The sequence below is a fragment of the Pyxicephalus adspersus genome, chromosome 4 (genome assembly GCF_032062135.1).
Source record: "Pyxicephalus adspersus chromosome 4, UCB_Pads_2.0, whole genome shotgun sequence".
In the NCBI taxonomy this organism is placed as follows: domain Eukaryota; kingdom Metazoa; phylum Chordata; class Amphibia; order Anura; family Pyxicephalidae; genus Pyxicephalus; species Pyxicephalus adspersus.
In genome coordinates this window covers 144,781,779-144,805,735 of record NC_092861.1, presented here as the reverse complement: position 1 = coordinate 144,805,735, position 23,957 = coordinate 144,781,779, and the positions used below count along the sequence as shown (strand labels likewise).

Sequence of the window (23,957 nt, the reverse complement as noted above, 5' to 3'; positions counted from 1 at the left end):
TTCCTAGGTCTACATCTAACCAGTTAGCCCGACTTTCTTAACTGTCTCAGGAGTGCACAGGACTTTACACGAGAACTGACTAATGCTCAGGACTTTATTTTTCCGTGGAGCAATGCATTGTACATGTCACAATAAAAGTAAGAAAGTTAACTTTGCACATTTTTCTTTCCCCTTTTCTGGTCATCTGCCTTTTGTTTCCCTTAAGATGGCCATTTGAGTGGCAACTTATCGCCAATATCAACCATTTTCAATGAGTGTGGAATTGAAACACTTAGAAATCAAACACTGATATTAAGGGTGTGGATAGACCATAAGAAATTGGTATTGAAATTGCCTTTATTGGACCTAGTAAAAAAAACTTTGTGTTTCAAACCAAATGTTCAATAACCTATACAGATGATTAAGGTAGTGAATGCTTGTTTGGAAGAAACTATGCACGTTAATTCATGGTCAACCAAAAGTGAAGCTTGTCAAAAGTTGTGCATGTTTAGCTTTGGAGATTAGATTTTTGGAAGACACATAAGTAGCTGCTGGAAGAAGCCAAAAGAGGAAGCTGAGCTGCTAAGTCATTGCTAGGAGGGGAGAACAGAGCTGCTCATATGAAGCTAAATTCTAATTCTTTCTGCTGTAATCCCTGTAGATGGATAACCTCATAGTGGTTGCAGCTACATAGATCAGTGGGGTTCTATTTTAAACCGTTCATAACTATTTACTGCTTACTAAGCATATGCAACAATTTCAATACCCATGGCCTGGCCATAGAACTACTTTAATATTTTTAGCTTATGGCTGTTTAGAGATTTTCAATTATTGTAAAAATGATTGTTGTTGATCATTTTGGTAACAGTTTTATGAAAGAAAAGTTAGTGAGGCGCAGTTTGCTCTGTTCTATAGAGAGGAGAAGAGAGAATAAGAAAGAGGTGCCCTGTTGCAGGGATTTCACTTTATTCGCCGGCGATTGTTAAATATATTCAGTGAACGCAGTTGTGCTGGATCACTAGATTGCTTTAATTAACTGTGAAAACATTTTCAACATTTGGTGCAATGGTAGTGAAACCTCTTGCATCTAGTTGAGGCCATTGCCACTTGTCCATGGCTTTTATACAGCTTCCTGCCTCAGTGCTTTCATTTATCTCTTGGGTTATACGCCAGTTCTGAAAGAAGGTAACAGAAGCCTGCAACTTGATAGGCTAAAGGTGCTGCAGTAGGAAGAACATGTCTAGTACACTTCATGGAGGCTCGTGAGTTTTTGGATTTGCCATAATGACCAGACAGGTATAATTAGTAGCGTCCCGGCCATATCACGTGCTGATTTTCTGTGGGGCAGGAGCGTAGCCAGTACACAAAGGTCAGGAGGAGTTCAGACATGTGTCGAGAGGTAGCTCATGACCGAATAAAGAAAATATTTCAGGCTCAGAAAAAAAGACATCAGCGTACACACAAGTGTTTATATTTCCCTTGCCAGCCATGAGCTTTGGTGTTCTCCTGCACTGGATGGCCTGCCTAAGGGAGGCATTATGTAGAATTGGGGCTTTAACATCAGCACCAAGTTCTTGGCTGGCCACAAAGTGAGAATTGAGCGTAATGCGTTGCTTAGTTCCCAAGTGTCGGTGAGTATTCAGCAGACCTTAGCAACATGTGTCGGCCTCTCCATTTTGATGCCTAGTGTATGGGCCACAAAGCAGCCATGTATAATTGGCAAACAGAACTTGGCTTCATATAAAATAAATTTGTGAAGCGAGGCAGTGCAAATATTTCAGCTTGAGAGAGCTTCCTTTTTTTCAAATTTGTCTCAAATGTCTCTAGAACCTCCTGCCCTATACACTTGATTTTCCTTGCAATGGAATCTGGTTAGTACAATATAGCAGAGGATTTCTTTGAAGAGTCTGTGCTTTGATGCCTTTAGAGTTAACACATGAGGTCAGGCTTGCACACAGGAGACTTGTAAAGCTCAAACTTCAAGGGGAGCTCGCTGCAGATGGGGAGGATGCACCTGCACAAAACGCTCCACTAAACGCCAGAACAGCTCCCGAAGCCAAAACAAAAGGACTTGGTCTCTAGGTTGCCGTAACCGGAGCCCTGGGACTCATCAGCGCAACATGCTAATCAAATCAAATCACCAACACTGTCCTCAACTTCATCCCAATCAACTGCAATCAAAACCAATCCTTCAACAGGGAAGGTAGATGTTGCAGGAATCTCTGAAGGCTTTCAAATCTTCTGTATCTTCTTTACAGGATTTGAAGCGCATCTATAAACTGTGATCTTTCTAAATTAATCTAGTTAAAGGTAGGTACACTTGCAATAATAAAAAAGCCCCCAAACTATTCATATCCTTTATGCAATGCTATTCCATGTCTTCTATTTACATCCGCCACTGGCTTTTGGGTACAACAGACTAAAGTTGACCCTAATGAGACTGATAAATGCTATTAAACTTCCCAGTCCCATTATCCTCCCTCAAACAGCCTCTTGGTTTGATACCTCTTGGTTTGATATCTCCTTGGTCTAGCATTCTTCGGAACTGGGAGGCTTACTTATGCAGAATTCTATTGACACCAGGAGGCATAATAACCATTTTCACAAGCCACTAAATGCATTCTGGGTGCTACAAAACAAAAGGTGCTAAGTCATTAAGCATTGTTTAGAAAGCAGACCCAGTCTGAGTATAAAAGCCTATCCCCTGTCAGCAGCGTTGCTTTCTGTATGGAAGCTATGATCTCTCTGCAGTCGTCAAACACAAGTAGAGTTCTCTAATCAAGGAAAATCTTCACTGATTGCAAAAGCTTTAGGTCTGACTCAATGAGGGGTATATCTGTCCTTCGCAAAGTATCCATAATTGCACATGCAATAGCAAGAGTCGTTATCTGCAGCATGCAAGCACTGTTTTGATGAATCTAGAATTTAATTAAATGTTAAATGGTAGGGACACAATATTAAACTTTGCCGCATAGTGCATTTGGACACGGGCTGTTCCATGATATATGCCTGAATTATCACCATAAAATCTTTCTGTATACAATTCTGTTCTTAAGTAGCTCCTCATTGCACACACAATGGGATTGCATTACTTAAGGAAAGGCTGCTTACCTTGCAAACAATACATAAGTAATGAAATAAACAGGATTGGATGGTTGAAGTCAGTTAAGCTTCATCTTATTTACTATTATAAGTGACCTATCCTTTGCAATTGGGTAATTCACTTTGTTATGTGATCCTCTAGGAAATCAGATCCAATGGATCAAAATGACAGCCTATCACTGACTAATAAAGCTGCATCCCATACACTCTCTTTGCAATAAGGTAAATTATTTTATTTTGCTCTTTTAACCAGAATGCATCATTGAATTTTCCAGCCATATCCCTTTAACAACATTCTAACACCGAGTTTTCATGATGACCTAAGTTGTAAAATGACTTGACAGATACCCAATCAATGACATCACTATAGGAATGACACATGACCTGATCCATTACATCACTGACCTGAAACAACAGCCTTTTATGAGTGAAATCAGAACATCACCAATCGCAGAGATTATAGTGACACTCCTGACTAAAGCCAGCCACGCTAAAACAACACGAAGACCTATGAAGATTTCCAAACACTACGAGCAATAATCCCAAGCAATGACCTGTGTGCAGTTCTGACTTCAAATGATATACCTCCAAAAACAAAATGAACACAGTGTCTTCTTATTCCATGAAAAGAAAAATGCAAAAGTTCCTAATACAGAAAGCTTGACTGCTTTGTTAACTTTATGTGTTTGCTTTTCTGTTTCAGGGTGCCTATTGCAGAAGTCATTGGGAAGAGTCCGCATCACCGGGGCCCTGCCATGGGCACCTGAAAAAAGAATTGGCCTCCTTTGTACAGAAGAGAGAAGACTCGGGACTGGAGTGAGATTCAAAATGAAGGGAAAAGGGGCACTTAGATCTTTATATTTTTATCTTTTTTTGGTAGGTAGGCGTTGGGTTTAATTTTCAGTATGTTGCAGCTTATTAGTTTGTTCAATATGGTTGTTGCATTTGAAGTTCAGGCTTTTCTTCTTTTTTTTTACCTGGTTCTCCTGCAAATAACAAAATTCCTGTTTTGGGGTGGTTAAGTTTACTGGATGAGCCATATGGAGGAGCCATATGGAGGAGCCATAGTTTTCATTCTAGGTTTCTTTCCTGAATTTGTCTACTAACACCTCCTCCATTCCTCGTATCCTTAACATACAGAGGCTTTTTTTTTTAAGTCACAAAAACGAGTTGGGGAAAAATTGTTGACGTTTCAGTTTTGCGCACAGGAAGTTACAACGACACTAATATTCTGGAAGAATTTCCCTAACATCATGTGTGATGCTATGGTTGTTACCAGGACATTGAAGAATTGGAGGTAAATACCTCTAATGGAGGCCCATTTGGGGTCAAACCCCCACAGGTGTTCTAACTCTTTCCCTACATAATCTAAAACATGAAATAGGGTTTTTGAGTGAAACTTTTAGATGAAATGGTATTAATTGCCTTTAATTATTATTATTAATTATTATTAAACAGGATTTATATAGCGCCAACATATTATGCAGCGCTGTACATTAAATAATTTACATATATTATATACACAAATTTGTAGTAGATAAACCCCATCTTATGTTCTTCAAATGTGTAGCTGGCTTTATGTTGCACAGCAGAACAAGAGTTAAGAACTTTTTTTCATTTCCAACTTTCTTAAGATAACCCTCACAGAGTCAAATGCAGCCTTGATTTTGGCTCACTCAAGAAAACAGGTCATCAATAACTTGCAGAAATAAATATTGTAGCATAACGTCTGCCGTCAGCCCATTACACAACCGAGATTTCGAACGTTTGTTTGCAAAAGCTGTATGATACGAGACAATACGTAGGCTTTCTATAGCGTGCAGGCTCCAGTTTCTAATATTTAAACTCGGGCTGTGTTTATTGCGCTATGGTGGATAACAGCATCTTGGGGCCCCCTCTAGTTGCTGTCAATCCACAAGTCTCAGAGTGTCCTGATAGGTTATAAAGGCAAGTTATTCCTTTTTTTTTTTTTAAATGCTAGTGTATGTTGATCTAAGTCCTATGTGCTGACCAAGAACAAGTATGCACATTAGGGGCCATAAATTTATTCTGCATGATGGAATGGTGATTATGAAAGTTTTGGCACCATTGGATTAGCATGTGGGATGGTGGGACAGTGTAAGGGTTGGAGTTAGGCTTGCAGGGTTAGGATTACAGAAAGTGATAATGTTAAGGTTTACAGGATTGGTTAGTATGAGTGTAACGGATATAGAGAAAGGTAATATGAGAGTTCAGGGTACTGGGAAGGTTAGCGTTATGGTTACATGAAGGGTTAGTCTGTGGGTTACATTTAAGGTTACAGAGAATGTTAGTATGAGGGTTAGAGTTAAGGCTACATGGAGGTTTAGTCTTTGGGTTAAATTTAAATTAGTATTAGTTAGTCAGTGTTATGGTAACAAGGAGAACCAGAATTAGAAAACAAGGTTCTATTGAGGATTCCCTCATGTTAAAAAGTTAGAGAAACATGTGGATTGTCAATATTTGAGTTACAGGTAGTGTTAAGGTTTACATTAATCACAGATTACAGAAACTTTGAGGGTCACAGGGAGAGTTAGATGGGGGTTACAATGAGGGTTAGTAATAAAAATACAGGGAAGATTAGTTTTATGGTTTATGTAAAAGGTACAGGAAGGGATAGGTTAATTCCTGCATCCAATGACCTAACATGTTCCAACATCAGCGAGCTGTGGTTGAACACCATTGTGCTGCGGTTGCGTTCCAATTCCTGCTAGAAGACTGGTGGCTCGTATTCCGCAGTCAACTGCATGACACGACATTTGTTAAATGCTGTGGCTGACTCTAAAAACTGGTTCTGAGTGTATATAGGAGCACCAGGGAGCAGCTAAATACATGGTTTCAGACCACGAGTCCGCAAGAGGCCTTAGAGTTGGGTTGCAGAAAGAGTTAGCATGAGGGTTACAGGGATGGTTAGAATGTGCGTTAGGGTTACAAGAAGGGTTAGTATTGGGGTTAGTTTAGGAGCTACAGAGCAGGTATATTGAGGTTGGAGTTAACAATAGTTGGAAGGTCTGTGTTAGGGTTACAGGGGGTGTTGAGATTGGGGTTTGCAAAAAAAGATTGGGGCAACAGGAAGGATGAGGGTAACAGGTAGTGTTAGCGTGATGGTTACAAGGATTGGTGTTATAGATAAGTAGGATTAGGGTGATGGTTAGTGTTAGATTTACAGTGAAGGTTAGCGTTAGGGCTATAGGAAACATATATGTGAGTGGTAGTGTTAGGATTGTAGGGATGGTTAGTATGAAGAAAGCCTTGGGATAGGGTAGGCATTGCTCTCTGTTATCAAAGCACATCCAGTGTTGAAAGTTAATGTATTGCACATTTTATGCTTATTACTGATTTGTAAATGTTGCATGAAGTTTTCATTTAAAGATAAATACATCTTCCTTTGCAAAAAAAAAAAAAACTAAATCAGTATTTTGTTCACACAGTGTCACTGGTATCTGGAAAGTGTCACTCCGTATATTACAAATACTCTGTTATTGTAGGACGGAGGAACATGGGGTATTTTCTAGGGATTGCTCAACCACAGTTTGTATTATTCAGGATGGTATTATGTGTCCCTTCCTTGGGGCAAGGAAACTGAAGCGTAATTATCTCCCCCGCTTGCCTCTGCATAATGTCAGGGTAAGAAACCCAACAGAGGGTTTCAATTAACCTCATTAACTCTCAGTCCCATCATAGACATAGAGACGTGTGATAGGGCATGGCTGGTTTAACCTGGCAGGCATTTCCAAAGCTATTCCAGATAAGGCTAGCATAAAGTTCTGAATGTTATTCAAAAATAGGTGTTTGTTTGGGTCAGTAGTAACAAATAAAATATCAGCAGCCATCTTTAACATCTGTATGGTAGTCCACCAAATTATTACTTGCATGGTATGCACTGTATGCCAATGCTAGTAACAACCATTGGTGGGCTACAGTGCTGTTTATTCTGCATGCTTTTTATTTCATACACTGCTGCGCCAAAGGAAACCCATTCAAATGAATAGGCTGACTTCGCTACATGGTGGCACAGCACAACACACGTTTAAATGTGAACATGGCCTTAAGGGATCAGCTATGATACAGAAAACCCTTTCACTAAATATGACCAGCCTGGCCTCTACAACAAATATCCACTTGAAATTTTATGTATACATTCCAACATATTCTTTTATAAAGGAACATCACAAAGAAATCCACAAAAAAAGTAAATGCAAATACAGGTTGGACAGCTGCCCTGTGCCTAAAAAGCAGTAAAGTGGTGACTTTTCCCTTACTCACCAGTTGAAATGTAGAAATATAAAAGTCTTTACAATCATAGTCAGAATATTCTAAACAGATTATGAGTAGAGAAGTTTTGATAAATTGTTGCTCTTCTGAAATGGGAATTCCTGAATGCAGCGTTGCACTGAAGTAAATGAGAATCCAATCCAAGCCAATTAAAAAAATTACAAAACAGCAAATAATGCAACATTTTGAAGAATGGATTAAAAGCTCCTAATGGGGACAAACAAAATTAGTGCCAAGCCTGATAAAATCAACAGCGGCTAGAAGCAGCCATGGAAGCCCTAAAAAAACTTGAATCAAGGATACCAAAACAGAAATGTGGGGCCTGATGGCACTGGCAGTCAAGCTCATGACACATGCAACAGCAGAAGAAGATATAAAGCAGAACCAGCCTGAGCTGTTTGGGAAACCATACAGCCAAAAATAACACTGAAATTCTAATTCGGCTTGAGACATCCAAAATTCATGAAATTCAGTCCGAATTTTATACTGTCCGAATTTTGGAAACAACTCTAAGTATGAGTAATAAAACAAGAAAATGTTCTGTGTTAAAGTAATCCTAGCAGAGGGGTGTTGCTTTGGGCACCAATTGCCGTAAGCCTAGAGGCTCCAATAATGGAAGTCCAGTTCTTGTTTCTTCCAGGCCAGTGATTAGGAAAGTACTAGGAGTTGTTAGGATAATATGAACCATGCAACTGGCATTTTTAGATCAAGGTCAGCAATGCCTACATATTGTTCTCAACAAAGATTTTTTTCTATGTGGAATATACTGTGTAATCAGAAGATAGGTTTGGGCAAAAAAAATGGGGAAACCAACACAATTCCTTCTTGACCATGTCTGGCCAAGCTAATTGTTCTACAAGGTCATTCAAACCCAATTACCCTTTGAAGCTTCGGGGTTGGTGACAATGACCCAAACAGTTTAACAAAATTAGCTTGTGATTTGACCAAGTGACAAAAGACAAACCAGTCACGTGTAATGGTGATCAAGACATTAGAGCCATATTCAATACATGGCTTCACCGCTCCAGAGCAGATTGGTGAGGAGGTGGTTAGAACTGTTGCCTTCCAGAATTATAGGTTCCATTCTCTCCAAGGTCATGGAGTTTGGATGTTCTCCATGTAGTAGGCTTTGAGTAGGCTTCCTCCCAAAGTACCATTAAAAATCTAATGACATCCATGCCAAAGTTTTTATGGATCTAGTAGAGGCATAAAAGTTTTAGGATGACCATGACAAAGTACTTCCCTTAATAAGGTTCTTTTACTAATACTGCCATAAACTCATACAATGTATTGACAGGGTAGCCCTGGATCGACATTAGTTTTTTAATGAATTCCAATTAAAAAACAAACAAATTAAAGCTCAACTTAAGTCAAGTATAGTTTAGGACTTGCAGATTTTATGTTTGTGTGACTCAAGCAGCCACTGGACGAACCCTACGGTTAAGAAACATGTTCTAGAGGATTGACTGATTATGTAGTATTGGGGACTCTGAAATACAAAAGCTACTGTGTTGCTGCAAAAAAAAAGTCTGCATCATATATGTCATTTTTGATTTTTCTCATGGTCACAATTTACCTGTGGCAGGAAATTTACACCAGCACAGCCAAGAACATGCTCTGGCTCCTCCAACTGATACAACTCTCCACTAAACAAAGTCCAGATGTTACTGCTGAACGGCGATGCGGTGGCTATAACAAAGTGGTCAGGAAATTCAGGCTACCTCGGCTGGGGAGCTATTATCACAAAGCCTCTAAATGAAACATATTACTAACAGAGCCAAAATAAATTAGATGTTTTGTACAGCTTGCATGTTCATCATTAGAGACATTTCATTCCATACAATTACCAGATAATTCATGTAACCTGATTTTTCTCTGTGCAAGGGAATCGCCAATTAACTTTTACTAATAATGTTGATTTTTGCTCGCTGATTAGAACAGAGATCCTGAACCGGCTTATGAGTATCTCCTTTGTTTGACTTTTAAACAGTTCATGTAGTTATTCAGACACAAAGAAATGAGACTGATTGACTCTGTTTTTTTAAATGTATCCAAACCCAAAAACAAAAATAAAATTGCCAGTCCTTGCATTAGATTTTTTTCATTTTTTTTTTCTCTATATATTTTGTTTCCTAATGATCCCACAGTAACATTCCCATCTCTTTACTTTTCTCTTCTCCATACCATGGAAGGAATTGTTTTATACTTATCAAAGAGCGCTAAAAAGGATGACTGTGCATGGGAAGTTACAAGGGCAACCGAACAGAGATCCGAGAAGAAGAATAACCTTTCATAGGGCAACTAGAGGCTTTTGCAAGTTTTTAGACCCAACATATTACTGGTTATACTTTCACACAGTGGCATCAGTGAATTGGTGGCTTTCCGAGTTCAGTCTTGGAGAAGGACTAGGTCAGGGTTAGAGGTCTGTAGGTCTGGTCTAGGTTAGGTAAGGCCTGGTCTCCACTTTCTTCAAACACCCATTTCAAAGGTGCATTGTCAAGCCTCTGAAACAACCTCCCAAGTTGCCAAATTGTTGTGTGGCAAAGCTGTGTTCCCCCATGTGTTTTGAGATTGAAGCAAAGCTGACGCATGGCATGTTTTCCATACTACCTATCATGAAACTTGTTTAAAGCCAGTGATGACCAGGCCTTAGGGATAAGACTACAGGCGGGTTTGGATGTTAAAGTGACTGTTATTAAAAAACAAACCAAAAAAACAACAAGGAAAGCAGCTAGTGGATAAAAATGACAGGCACCTAGAGTTGTGAACATATACCTGCAGTAGCTTTCATTGCCTTCTGATACAGCCAATTGCCAGCCTTTTTTAAATGGGAACCAGGAGGATCCAACACTTCCTGGTAGTGACGATGCTTGCCTGCTTTCTCCTGCTTCATACAAATTCCTATTGGCCAACACAGAGGTATTGAGAGTTAGTAAACTACGATTTCTGGGAAACTGCTGAAAACAACACACAGCTCTGGCTACAATAAGAAACCTTTATAACTCCACTGAGATTTATTAAGCAGGACCTAAACTAAGAACGAATGTCCAATTTAGTGGAATCTTGGTCACATTTCATAGGCAAGACACAACAAAAACAGAACAGCAAATAAAAACAGAAACATGAACTATATGTATACAAAATGGAACATATACATACTAGAAATTTTTTCATAAGCTTGAAACCAAAAGTCATTTTAATGATTATGAATATTCTGGTAATAAAACGACCATCTTTTTCTACTTGCAAGATAGCTTTAACTATAACCATGACTGGTCAAGATATTGAATGTTAATAACAGATCTCAATAAAAACTGCACAGAGCAATGAATGCAGACATAATCCCAAACGTTAAAATATTTGTCATGAAGCGGGGTAATGGGCACCATAAGGTAACAATCTTAACAAACTGCAGGAGACTGAATCCTCCTCAAAGCCCCACTAGAGGCTTTTAGGGTGAAAGGAATTTATTTGCACCCCCCCCTTCCCCCAACCAATTACCAGGCCAGTGTTATTCAAGCAGGTAGGGGGCGTGCTTAATCTTTTGCAAATTTTGACTTTTAGATTCAGCATTTAAGAGTAGATCTTTCATAAAAAAAACACCTAAGCTCCACCTTTCTGCAAAAATCCAAAAGCGAAAACCAAGAAAAAAACACTAGGAAAAAAATCCTGCACACCTTATGGTGATGCTACTTTCCTGTAGAATTCATCCCAATTTGAGTAAGACTGGATTTGGGATCTGGGGCTTCATATGAAACCCTCAAGAAGGTGGAATTTCAATACACTTGCCTAGAACATTGGAGTTTGGAATAAAGTCAAGTTCACATGGGATTTTGCAACCATGAGGTCAGTTGCTCCAGGAGCATTTAATAGTATATATGACAGGTATTTGCAGAAGAGGTTGGTCATCTTTATGTTGTCAAATCTTTAGATCTTTATAAGAAGTTTGGTGCATTTTAAGGCACAATTTGAAAGCATGTTTTGATTTGACCTTGCCAAAGATTGTACAGCTCGCTTTCCCTTTGCATTATCATGGCCTGAACATTCTTAGTGTTTGAGGTTTATTAGAAGGAAACGTTAAGGTAAAAAAAAAGATCACAGCAAGTGGACTGTGGGCGTAATCTGTACTACTCCAGGGTGTGGTTTCAGCTCTTCATGGGCAAGATCAAGGTCAATCCATTTTGGCTATGATATGGATTAAAATGCAAACAAACAAATTATCTCCAAACGCCACCATTTAGCCATTAGCAATAATCCTTTTATACATCTCACTTCCATTTGTATAAAAGTGGTAAATGTGTCAATCTTTGGTAGCTGTAAAAACAATTCTATTCAGCTCTGGATTTTTCCCCCAAACACGTTTGCTTTGTTTTTCTTTTTACCCTGCTATGCTATAAATATAACATCTGGTATTCACAGAGTCAACCGTTTTCCCAACCTCAATTTAAATTAGCATTAGTATAATTATTACTACATGTATCGGCTTAAAATATATTTCATTTTAATCCATTTAACTCCACCATCTGGAAAAAAATGTAATCCTATTCAGGTGTTGGACTGCTGGTGTGCATTTATGCATCACACACTTAAAGCGAACTAATTAAGAGCGGCATGGGAGCTGCCATGGATGGCTTGTTTTTCTGGGACTGTCATCCTACCCCTGACTTCATTACCTAGAGAGTTGGTGACTTGGAATGATCATACAACCAATAACTTCTAAAATGAAGTAAGCAGATATCCCTGATGAACAAATATGGTCTAAATACAAGAGCGTCATTATTTTTAAAATATTAGTGCAATTTGGATTTGTCTTCCTGAACAATATCTACAACACATTATTAGAAGCCACTGCAGCTCACGCCACATCTGTTTCTAAGTTCAACATTATAACCACCATTTTACAAAATTGGGACCTAGAGTATTTATATAAAAAGAACATATTTTTTTTTAGTACATCATAAAATTGCAAACAATACAGAATAGAATTTGCAATCTGAGCTCAAAATATCAATTTGAAGGATCCATTGGTAGCTATTGCTTTCTGTGGTCTATGGTGCACCCATATTTACTCAACGCAAAAACAATTTCTTAAATGCAATCATTGTATACACCTTATTGACTTGGTTTTAGACTTTTGCAGACCCTCTACATCAGAGCTCAGAGAGGGAGAGGCAAAACAAGTAACCAAACACGTGTATCAGTGCAAGAAGAATGCTGATAGAGCACAGAGTGACAGAGAGATCGGGTCAATATGGTGCTGCTTCTCCTTAACAATTCAATTCCAGTGAAATGGGGGAACCTGTAAGTTAACATGAAGTTGAAGCAAGGAAAAGTCAGGTCTTCTTGTTTGTCAGGCAGTACTCAGCAATGGATGAACAGAAATTTCCTCTTAGTATGTAAAATAGATCTTTTCTGTGGATTTAATTGGTATATTTCAGGGGTCATTCACATTTCGACAATTTAAAAATAAAGGAGCAGTATTTGCAAATTACTTCTATTTATTTTATACGGGCTTCCAATGTACTGACATACACTAAAATTGGAGGTGTACTATTATCTGTAGCACAGCACACAACAGTACACAGATGGTTTAAATGTCTATATTAAAAGGAACGGAGTAAAAATCTTCCCAACAGGACAAACAGAAGGGAATAAGAATCTGATCCATACCACCATTAGCTGGAGAATGATTGGCCACATTTCATGTTTGGAGTGCCCTTTTGACTATGGCGGAGGACAATTCTAAAAGAATAGGTTAAGGTGCTATGGAGAATAGTTCTGTAAGAAGGATAAATGAAAAAGGAGTTGCACAAAAAAAAGTTCTATATGAAGTACAAATGATGGGCAGTGCACGAGAAAATTTCTCTGGAGACCTAAACCACCTCACCTTTGTGGGACAAATGTCCAACTGGGGATTGTTCCAGGAGATTCCCACAGTCCCTACAATGTCTCCATGTGCAGGAATTTAGTGATAATCTAATCAAATAATCTCCTAACAGGACAAATAAAAGAGAATAAGAACCTAACCCCTTCCAACATTAGGTAGAGGGTCGGAAGGAATGCATTGATGAGCAATGATGAGCTCCCAACCTGGCCTAGGGTAGACCTAATCAGCCATATTCTCATCTCAAAGCTGTATCTAATGATACTTGTTATTCTTGTTCTGAATAAGAATGATTGTTAAAGTATTAGGAAGTGCTTTGGTTCCTAAAAAACAATTTGTGATATGTTCCTTCGGGAGAGTTGAGGAGTATGACGACGTTCTACAACAATGAGAAGTACGTAGCTTCACATATTACAGAACCACTTTCATCCCATACGTGCCCATGACCACAGAAGAAATAAACAGAATCAACATGAAAAAGTGCCTGTGCTGAAAGAGTAAAAAAACAAACCATATTACGTACAATGTGTTACATAAAAGGTTCACCCAGAGTGCAGATAAAAGTGATTGCGGGCCTGATAGTTCACCCCAACCAAGCTGCAGCCACCTGGTCTGATGTAAAGCCCAACAGATAAATTATTCCAATGTTTATTGTAGTTTTAAGCTGATGACAACTAGATCACAGAGCTCCAACCATAGCTCACCCCAGGAGTTCAAAGCTGATTGATTATCACGATAATGCAGCAATTTGTTTCAGAAGGCAAAGGTCACAGGTTCCTGGTCTGTCTGCAAGCTGCGGCTTGATGGGAGAAGCTCAAGTCTCTGTGGGGGAAAGAAAGGTTCTATTGGAAGTGTAAGTGAAGGTGTTTTGGGGATTTATTTCTCCCCCACTTCATCCGAATTTAAACAACAAATCCCAAAGAAAAATTATATACTAAACCTAACTTCATCAGAAAGACAAACTCATATCTATCCAATGTTATAATTATGATCCCTCTTGCACTTGCTGTATTGCTTCCCCCATAAAAAATACTTTATCATACAGGTTGTATATAGGTGATGCTTATACCAGTCCAGGCCCAAGGTGCCTCCTTATTGCCTTTAGTGTTCTCCCCAACCCCTTTTAGCTGGGCGCACCACCCGACACTTTTCAGTAACCAGCCGGCTGTTGTTGGGCTGCCACCCACCTACAGCTTCCTCCCACCCAGCTTAAAAAATTCTGGGCAGAATACTGTGCCTTGCATTTATTTCTTCTACTGCTCAAATCCAAGGTCTGGTCCAAATTCATGACCTTACATAGATACCTTGAGACAGATTCAAATCTGATAGACAAGCTTGGCACTCCATTGAGCAGTAGAAATACAGCGTTGTCCCCAGATTGGGGAAAGCTGTGCCTGGGAGGTCAAAAGTTTGACAGGGCAATATACAACACATTTAGTGCTCCAAGCTATTCATGCTATAAGTATCCAGCAACCCCTCTAACTGTGTCAGCTTTCTACAGCCCCCCTATACTTTGTTCCAACTTTGCAATGCCACCCCTTAGATATTTTGAATCTTCTTTGTAATATGCCCCAACTGTCCAGAGCTCCTGTATTGCAACTTTTTATCAACTGCCCAAAAACAGCCGGCTGGATACTGAAAAGTGCCGGGTAGTGCGCCCAGCTAAAAGGGTCTGGGGAGAACACTGCAATGGTATGGCATAAAATAACTGACTGGGCACGAGGCAGAGACAGTGCAGGGAGTGCCAAAGCTGAACACCTCATTCTTAGGAGGTGAGAACAGCCATAGAAATGGTCTTTCCAATATCTATTTTTTCCTCAAGGAAGGTGGTGGTGCTAAGGTGTCCACAAGCAGCTATTAAATAAATTGAACAGGAAAAACTCCTCCAGCTTAGGGCAGGCAGATCTATCCCTGGAGCTTTAGCAACTGGCAATGACATACGTCTCTTTTCTGTGATACAAATAGTAATAGGCATACCATCTTTTTTTGATTTTGTGTCTTTCCCCTGGCTTGAACTCTGGTGCCAGTTGTACAGCACCTGGGGAAGCCCCTGAAACTACTCCCCACTATCTTTACATTGATAATTACAGTACAGGTTCACTTTAATGTCACATTAGACACCATCACTCCCTTTTTAAGTAGATTTTAAGCCTTTAGCCATCTGCAGCTTCCAAACAAATCAGTGCAAATCCCCCCCAGCAAACATTGCACATCCCTGACATTTCTTTGCATTCCCCTGGCTGTCACCAGCGCTGGAAATAAACCTTTCAAACATATTTATAGAGCACTTCCATGTGTCTAACTACTTCCAATGGACTTCTTTGAAGAGCGAGTTAAAAACAGGATGTCATCTCTCCCCCGGCAGCCTCACACCCACTCGTTCAGTCCTGCAACACTCCTATTATTCCGCTGGCAGCACTGGGAAAGGTGTAGGAGGAAGACAGCCCTGAGTGCTGGAGATAACCCTAATCCCCAGTGTGGGAAAACAAACAATCACTGTCTACCTTTTGTACTGGAAGATACATGTGGAACCTTTTTTTCCAAGCATTTCAAAATCAGAGGCCTACCTTGTCTGCTGCCTACATTATGGAAGAATTCCAAAAACAATCTTTACCTTTTTCACAGTGCACAAATACCTAAGAGAATCTATCACTATGTCCGTTCAGGGAAAAATGACTGGTACTCTTAAAAAAGGCACCTCCATGCCCAACTCATTTACTGACACTAAGGTTCCCATACACATAAATATTTAGTGACGAGTCCAAGGGGTCTGCAATTCTTCATTTTCCGGTGGAGAATGTCTCAGGTCTTTGTATTTTCATTGGCAGCGATTGATTTTCCACCAGAGAATTTTTGGGGAATGTCAGATTCACTGCGCTATAAATAGACTTTCACTAGTACTTGGTGGATGGTGAATTAATTAGATTTAACTGGCTGAATTTCATTTCATCACAATCAAATAAAATCATGCTTTCCCCTTTGTATGATCCAGCCTATTAGTGTTCTCAGAACGTTATTTATGCCAGCTGGGCACAAGCTATAGGTGGGCCCTGTATTGTGTCGCAACTTTTTAGTAACCACCCAAAAAAAGCCAGGTAGTTACCGAAAAGTGTCGGGTGTTGTGTCTTTTAGTGCGTTTTTTCCTTCAAACAAGTTTTGCATTCCCATACATCCAAAAAGCTTGAAGAAGGTCAAATGCAGGTCAGAAGAAGGTCAACTGTTTAGCCTAATATACCGAACAATGAATTCTGAAGGATCTCAAAAGGATTGTGACAACCCCTGTATTGTGACCCATCTTTTCAATAACCACGTGAAAACAGACAGGTTGTTACTGAAAAGTGCCAGGCGGTGCGCCCAGCAAAAAGGGCCTGGGGAGAACATTTCACCATGGTGAACTGATGAACGAGCTGGTCGCTCATCCAACGTCCTCCCCTTTCCAAATAACAGAACAGCTGAGTGTACAGTGTACAGATGTGCAGATCTACCAATATCAATATCAGAAACAAATGAACTCAGAAAAAGTAAAAAAATAAAAATTGGAAGCTGCCACAGCCAAACTTTTTTTAAAGGTCCACCATGTGGTGCAGGTTAAGCTACTGCCTTTTCTTGGTCTTTTGCAGTGTAGACAGCTTTTACTGTTTTTTTAGGTTTTATTTTCCGTTTTCCTGACGCTTTATTTGGGTTATTTTATGTGGTTATTTTAAACAGAAATAGTGTTAAACAGATTTTTTCTTTAAATTAAACTGAGAATGTAAAGTTTCTTCTGCATTAATAGAGAAAGGACTCAAAATAAAGTACCCATGTTCTTTTACAGAGTACGAGTCTATTTAAGGGACATTTTGGTTTGGCTTCTGTTCCTGAACAACTTGACAGCAGCTATCAGCCAAAGTCATCAGAGCTCGGACAGAAATGCGTTTGTTGCCGGTTTGTGGAATGGGGAGGGGAGGGGCTTGTCAGGAACAAAGGGGGCGGAGCAGAGCAAGAGCGACAGAAAACTGTGTTTGATAGAACCTTTTTATTGGCAATGTGTTACCACTGAATTTGCATGCATGAAATAGCACCGGCCCATCCATAGACCATTTTTCCAAGAAGCTGTGTGTTCCCTGACCTGGAAAATGATAGCAGCGAATAAACAGTTATAGAGGAACTCTGGGTTTTCAGCATTTGATGGTAAAAGTGAACATTGGTCACCACTTTTCGATTTTTCTTCCAGCAAACACTAAACAAGAATTCAGGTTTCGGTCTATGGACAATGTTTCTGGGGGTTCCAGACAAAAAAAATAGCCATTGCACACCATAAATTTCTAATAATGAATTGAAAAACTGCTCCAAAGCTATTTATCTTAATTCCTAAATCTGCTGTTAATAATGATAAGAGAAAAGCAAGGGCACATACCCCTATAAATTCTGCACCATGAAACCTTAATTACAGATGATTACCTCTATCTGTGCCTAGAATGGGGAAGATATGAGATATAGGACCACAAAACAGAGAACTTATATTTTCTTTAAAGGGAAACTCAGAGGAAGGGTTACACTGAGATTGTAATCATGTGTCTACAAATGGGAAATTATTTTCTCTGTAACTACACAATTCATTGTTTTAGTGGAGCGGTAAGAAGGAGATCATGTGACAATGTCATCTGTCCACCTTTGTAGAGGGAATAATATGCACTTCTTGCCCCAATAACAGATGTCAGAACAATGTATGAACCCAAATCTGAATTTTTACCTGTGATATATAATCATGTATGAATCTATGAATGTAATTATTATCCATGAATCCATTTAATCTAATTTAACATGTCTTTCTGCAAAACAAGTCCATCTGCAAACTTAGTCCACCTTCATACCTAGCCAAACCATGAACTTGGTCCAATATCTAACCTGGTCCACCATCTAACCTAGTTCACCAGCAAACTTAGTCTACCATCTAACTTGGTCTATCAGCAAACTTGGTCCACCTTCTAACTTAGTCCACCTGCAAACTTGAACCAACTTCTGACCTAGTCCACCTGCAAACTTGGGCCACCTTTTAATCTAGTTCACCTGCAAATTTGGTCCAACTTCTAACCTTGTCCACAGTCTAACCTAGTCTACCTGCAAACTTGGCCCAACTTCTAACCTTGTCTACCTGCAAACTTGGTTTACCGTCTAACTGTCCACCTGCAATCTTTGTCCACCTTCAAACCTGCTCTACCTGCAAACTTGGTCCACTTTCTAACCTAGTCTACATTTTAACCAGTCCACCTTCTAACTTAGTCTACCTTCCAACCAATCCACATTCTTTTCTGGTCCACCTGCAAACCTTTTCCAACAAAACTATTCTACCTACCTAACTAGCAGCAAATGGGCTTCACAAAACAACATGAACAATCTTAAGCAAAATGCGGATTGTGGAATCCTGTGATGTCCATACTATGTTTGGACTTGGATCTGGTATGTGCACTGGTGTGTTTCGGGCACTTGACTTTGTTGAGAGTGTCTTGACACCTACAGCATGTCCCTGCCCTCACTATGTCCTGCTCTCACACACTAATTTATGATCATCCAGCACCTTCTTTGCTATTCACCCATCTGACATTCCTATTGGAGGCAACTGGAGATTTTCTCCACCACCAGTTTCCTTGGTTTATGAATTTATAAACTGCCTATTCAGCTTCACCTTGTCTTTCCTTCCACTTCCTTTGACCATCCCCTTGCAGTGCAATCTGCCTGTGTACTGCCTGTGTACTGCCTGTGACCAGTCTCTTGTGGTCAACTGGGCACTCCTGAGGGCCACATACTTGAAGTTCTACATCATTAACAAATGAAGAGAAGGCCAACTATTTCCAGTCCCAAGAGACAACTACATTGGCTCGAAACTCTTTATGGGAAATGTCCTTCAGCCATTGCTGGAGCGCAGAAGTGGCTGCACACAGGTTGTAGGGGATCAGAAGCAGCCTGATGCCTATACAAATATTTCTCCAAGGAACGTGAGTTGGGACCACAGAGAGGGAGGACAGGGGGTTTATAAAAAAAAGCCACACAACTCAAAGAAGCAATGGAGAACCAAGATTTTACAGGCCATTGAAAAAATGTATCCTTGAGGCTATTCTCCTTTAACCACCAGCAGAAAGTAAGCAGCCCTTAATTCGGCCCTAGGCCCATCCACTGTGCTCTGCCCTGGCAGCTTCATAAGTGCCGAATATCATAGAGGGACTTTGCATGGAAAGTAAGGTTTGCTGAGGAGTGACCTGAATACAAATATACACACGTTATGTAACCAGCTGATTTCCTGAATCCGCCGAACTAAAAAGCCATTTTAGGATTGTGCTGTGTGTATCTTGGAAGATGGCGTTCTCTTGAATATTTTAATCCATCTGTCTTCGTTGCTCATATTTTGATACATTTTATACTCCCTGGCACCCGAGCTCGCCTGGCCTCGCTTTTCTAGGACACGTGTGTGTTTATAATACGCTTTTCACCCTCTTTTCTGCTGCAGCTGTACAATCAGCAACAAGTAGAAGGAATCCGCCAACTGCCAGCGCTATGCAGAAAACATTGCACCTGTACTAAGGGACTCCAATCAGTTTTCCACTTAATTTGCATTTTATAAAATTACATTTTCAGGATTTTCAATGGACTTTTGGGTGAGGTTGCAGCCTCTTGACTACCCTGTACAACCTCTATGCTATGATACAAAGTTAGCCTTTAATGGGCAAAAAAAGCTCGAAAAAGCCACCTCGCCAAGTTGCATGCCGCACACTAGCCATGTTTGCAGGCCTGTCACTTCCCCTACAAACATGTACTAAAAAAGTCCCAAACCACACACTGTATATCCATCTTCCATCCAACTGTTATTGATCACCCACAAACAAAGACAAACCAAAGCTGGGCAACCGTGACTGGTTTCACCTCCACTCCCCCCATCCCCATCTGAAAATATAAAAACAATTTTTTGCATGCTAAAGCTTTTATAAAATTTTAGACATCAGGTTTCAAGCTACTTTAGAGTGGTACAACTCCAAATTATTTTTTAGGGTTTCCCTTTCTTTCTCCTGTGTATATAAAATTTGTTTATTAAGTTGTCCTTATCTTCAATGGCCTGTAGTGCCGTCTCTGGTCCCTTGGATCGAGCACAAACCAAAGGTTTTATCAGTCTGTCCATTTCCTATGAGCACAGCCTGGTATTATGAAGAATGGGTTCACAATGACAATGAATGAGTGGTGCTTATATGGAGCTCAATATGTGAGTGTGATTAACCCCCCAAAAAATGCCTGCTGCTGCTAATAGGATACAGAGGACATGCTGTGATATGATTTGCCCACAGAAAAGAGTCATCAAAATGTATGTGTTGTGCTTTAATTTTTTTTAATTTTAACTAAAAAGGGGGTTGGTGGGCCTGAAAGCTAAAACTGTACTTGAAGCTCTACCAAAAAGTGTAAACTTTGTGCTAGTAGACTTCTTAAACTCACCCGGATACTTCATCATCCCTTTTTATTTTTTCTTTGCCGCTTGAGACAGAGAAAGTTCTGCCTAAGTTCACAGTGTAGGCGATCCGTACATGCAAAAAAAAGGATTTGGAAAGGAATGGAGCAAGGGAGGAAATGAAAACTGAAATGGATTCATGAATAAATACATAAAGTCAGAATGTGATTGTGTAGTTGGACTGAAAATAAAAGTAGGCAAAAGAGACAGCGGGACTTGCTTGATTCTGGGCCGGAGGGAAAAAAGACGACTATGAAAAAACTATGAAAATGCAAACAGCTACAAATACCAGCACGCTCTGTGATGGCGATCTGCCTGCCAGCCTGTCTACGTGGATGCATTCTCTGCTCTCATAGTTACCTTGCAGGCATGCCATAGACTTCATCATAATGGATAGTCCTTGTGAGGTCCTTGGGCTGACCATACATATGAAATTGTGATGGGACATCCCAGTACAATCACTACACTAAATATTAATTTTTCATGCTTAGTGTGAATTTTCTTACCATACAAACTTTGCTGACCAGGAACTTTAAAATAAGACCATAAAGGAGAAACTATATTAGTTCTGGCTCACCTTCATTTTCATTTTTAGGCTTCTAAAATCCATCTACATGCAAAACAAACCTTCACTAATATCTCAAACCATAGCCAGCCAAACCCATTTCTAAAAAAAAGACCTCCAAATCAATTTTTTTACTTGCTGCTATCATTCAGGGTGTCTATTCTAGGACAGGAGACTAGTAATCCACCTCTGATTTGATGGACAGCTCTGCCATTAAACATGCCTGTTGAACTTACACCAGTGAATTGTTAAACTTATTAGTTTAATTATTATACTAATTAACTTATAAATTCATATTAAGCAGTTGATTCTGTAAACGTTAGTAAGGGAAAAGGTTGCAATAGGACATGAGACGACCCTTGCTTCAGCACATTGTAGCCAGATCAGGAGAAGAGAAACATTTTAGTATGGTGGAGTGGTAACGGAGTGCCTAGCCATCCTTACCTATCCTAGGTGGAAAAACGTGGTAGGCCGGTGCAACCCCTTTATTGTGACCAAACTTTTAAGTAATCAACCAAAAACAATGAGGTGGTTACCTAAAAGTGCCGGGTGGTGCACCCTGCTAAAAGGATCTGGGGAGAACACTGCACATCTATGTCTAGATTGATACTCCAATGCAGCCAAAACCTTTTATTTTCTTATGGCTAAAGCGGGGATGTATTAGACCCTTTTTCAAGGGTATTTTTTTTTAGTTAAAATGTGTCTTCCAACTTGCTATAAAATTGGACCACTCCAGGTAAGTCGAGGAGAATACTGTAGCGCAGTGTTTCTCAATCATTTTATTATGGGGGAACTTTTGAAATACCTTTTGGGTCTTCAAGGATAATTACTATATCCACAGCTCACAGTACACCAGTGTGGTGGTCAGTAGGAAAAATGCCTTTGGACTATTGGGAAGAATGTCACCCTTACAGATAGCCAAAAAGATCATTGGTGTCATTTAAACTCACCCAAGAGGGGCAAACTGTTCATTGCTCAAGGAACCCCGAGCAACCCCTGGGGAAAACCTGGTTGGGAAACACTACTATAGAGTGTCACCTACAGTAAGTGATGGCTCTGACATGGTTGGGGCTGCTGACATCATATCTATAATGCCAGCACGGAGTGTCTTATGGACATTTACACAACAGAGGCTTAAATAGATAAATAATATTTATAAAGTGCATTATATTTTGATTTAGTTATGCATTGTTAAAGCACTGACATCTTCCATGGTGTTTTACAAAGTCATTAGTCATGTCTCCAACAGTCCGTCAATCTAATGTCTTTATCATAGTCATAAGTCATTAACATATTTTACGGCTATTTTGGGGGAAAGCCAATTAACCTACCAGTATGTTTTGGGGACGTGGGAGGAAAATGGAGTGCATGGATGAAGCATGGGGAGAAAATACAAACATTGTAGATAGTGTCCTGGCCGCGATTCAAATCTAGGACTCTAGTGCTGCAAAGCAATCAATAACTAGTCTCAATTTTGGCATGGAGTGGAGCTTTAAAATAAAATTGAGAGTGACTTTATGAGACGTAACAGAGAAGTTTGTTTAGAAAGTCCAGGCTAATGAAAATGTTTAGAAGGCTTTTTGCATATCAATTATGATGGAATTTCCATGGCGGGTTTCTGCAAAACGTCCTTGTTAATTTTTAATCCAAACAGGTTTTTTTTATAACACAACTCACAACAGAGAGGAACTTTAATATATCAGAAATGCAATGCTGACATCACTGCTTACTCAGCCATGAACAGTGGTCATTAACTGAATCTATTTATAAGCTGGTTTCTGTATACTAGTTTCAACAACACAACATTGATACTCCTGAAAGTAATGTGGCCACGTAGAAGGTTCAGGAGAACTATCAATATCAAAAGTATAAAAGCAATATAATAAATATAAATGAGTATTTTCCCTAGAATATTTTTTTAATCTGGGTGGGAAGAAGCTGTAGGGGGGTGGCAGCCCCTGTACTGTGACCCCCCCCCAAGCAACCACCCAAAAACAGCCGGTGAATAATGAAAAGTGCGCGCCCAACTAAAAGAGTCTAGTTATATATATCTATAAGGTTTGAACATTTATTAAAAGGTTTGTTAAATAACAGCGAGGGAGAATAGAACATAGCCGTTTATGGTTTCTCATCATGATGATTATGTGGTCAGAAGCCAGTGCCCTGAAATGTCATCTTTCCAATGACATGACACAAGCACAACTGCACATGGAAGTGTAAATAACATAAAACAGCAATGTAATTACCAGCAGTTCAGTGATAAGAGCATCCTGATCTTTTGTTAATTTCTATTGAGGTGGTCCAAAAGTGGTTGATTTTCTCCCTGGGATCCTATACACTGTATAACATTTTCTCATCATCATACCGATGATGCTCATCGGCTAAAACCAGACGGTGGAATTGTGTATTCAGCCTGTCACAACTCCGTTATTCACTGTCTCCTTTGTCAGAAAAGCCCCTGACTCAGCCTTTTCTGTTTCCTTACAGATGACTGGGCTTTAGTCATCAAACAAGATATCCTCCTGGAGCACCCAGTGCAGGAACGTCAACTTTGGGCTCTGCTGATCCTGTGCAGGCAGAATTTATTTTTTAGATGAATGCTAGCCAAGAACACAAACGAACAGACAGCTAAAACACTCTCATTTACCAGACTCCAGGCAATG

At 39.7% G+C, this 23,957-nt stretch overlaps 1 protein-coding gene across 1 annotated transcript in view; it reads right to left on the bottom strand.

Moving 5' to 3' along the window:
- Positions 1 to 10,129: 10,129 nt before the first annotated feature.
- The window catches only part of TGFB2 (transforming growth factor beta 2), a 60,164-nt gene continuing 46,336 nt past the window's right edge, over positions 10,130 to 23,957 (bottom strand). Inside the window, exon 2 of the mRNA XM_072410292.1 lies at positions 10,130 to 10,275. Coding sequence (XP_072266393.1) covers positions 10,130 to 10,275 — 146 coding nt within the window. The remainder of the gene's footprint in view (positions 10,276 to 23,957) is intronic.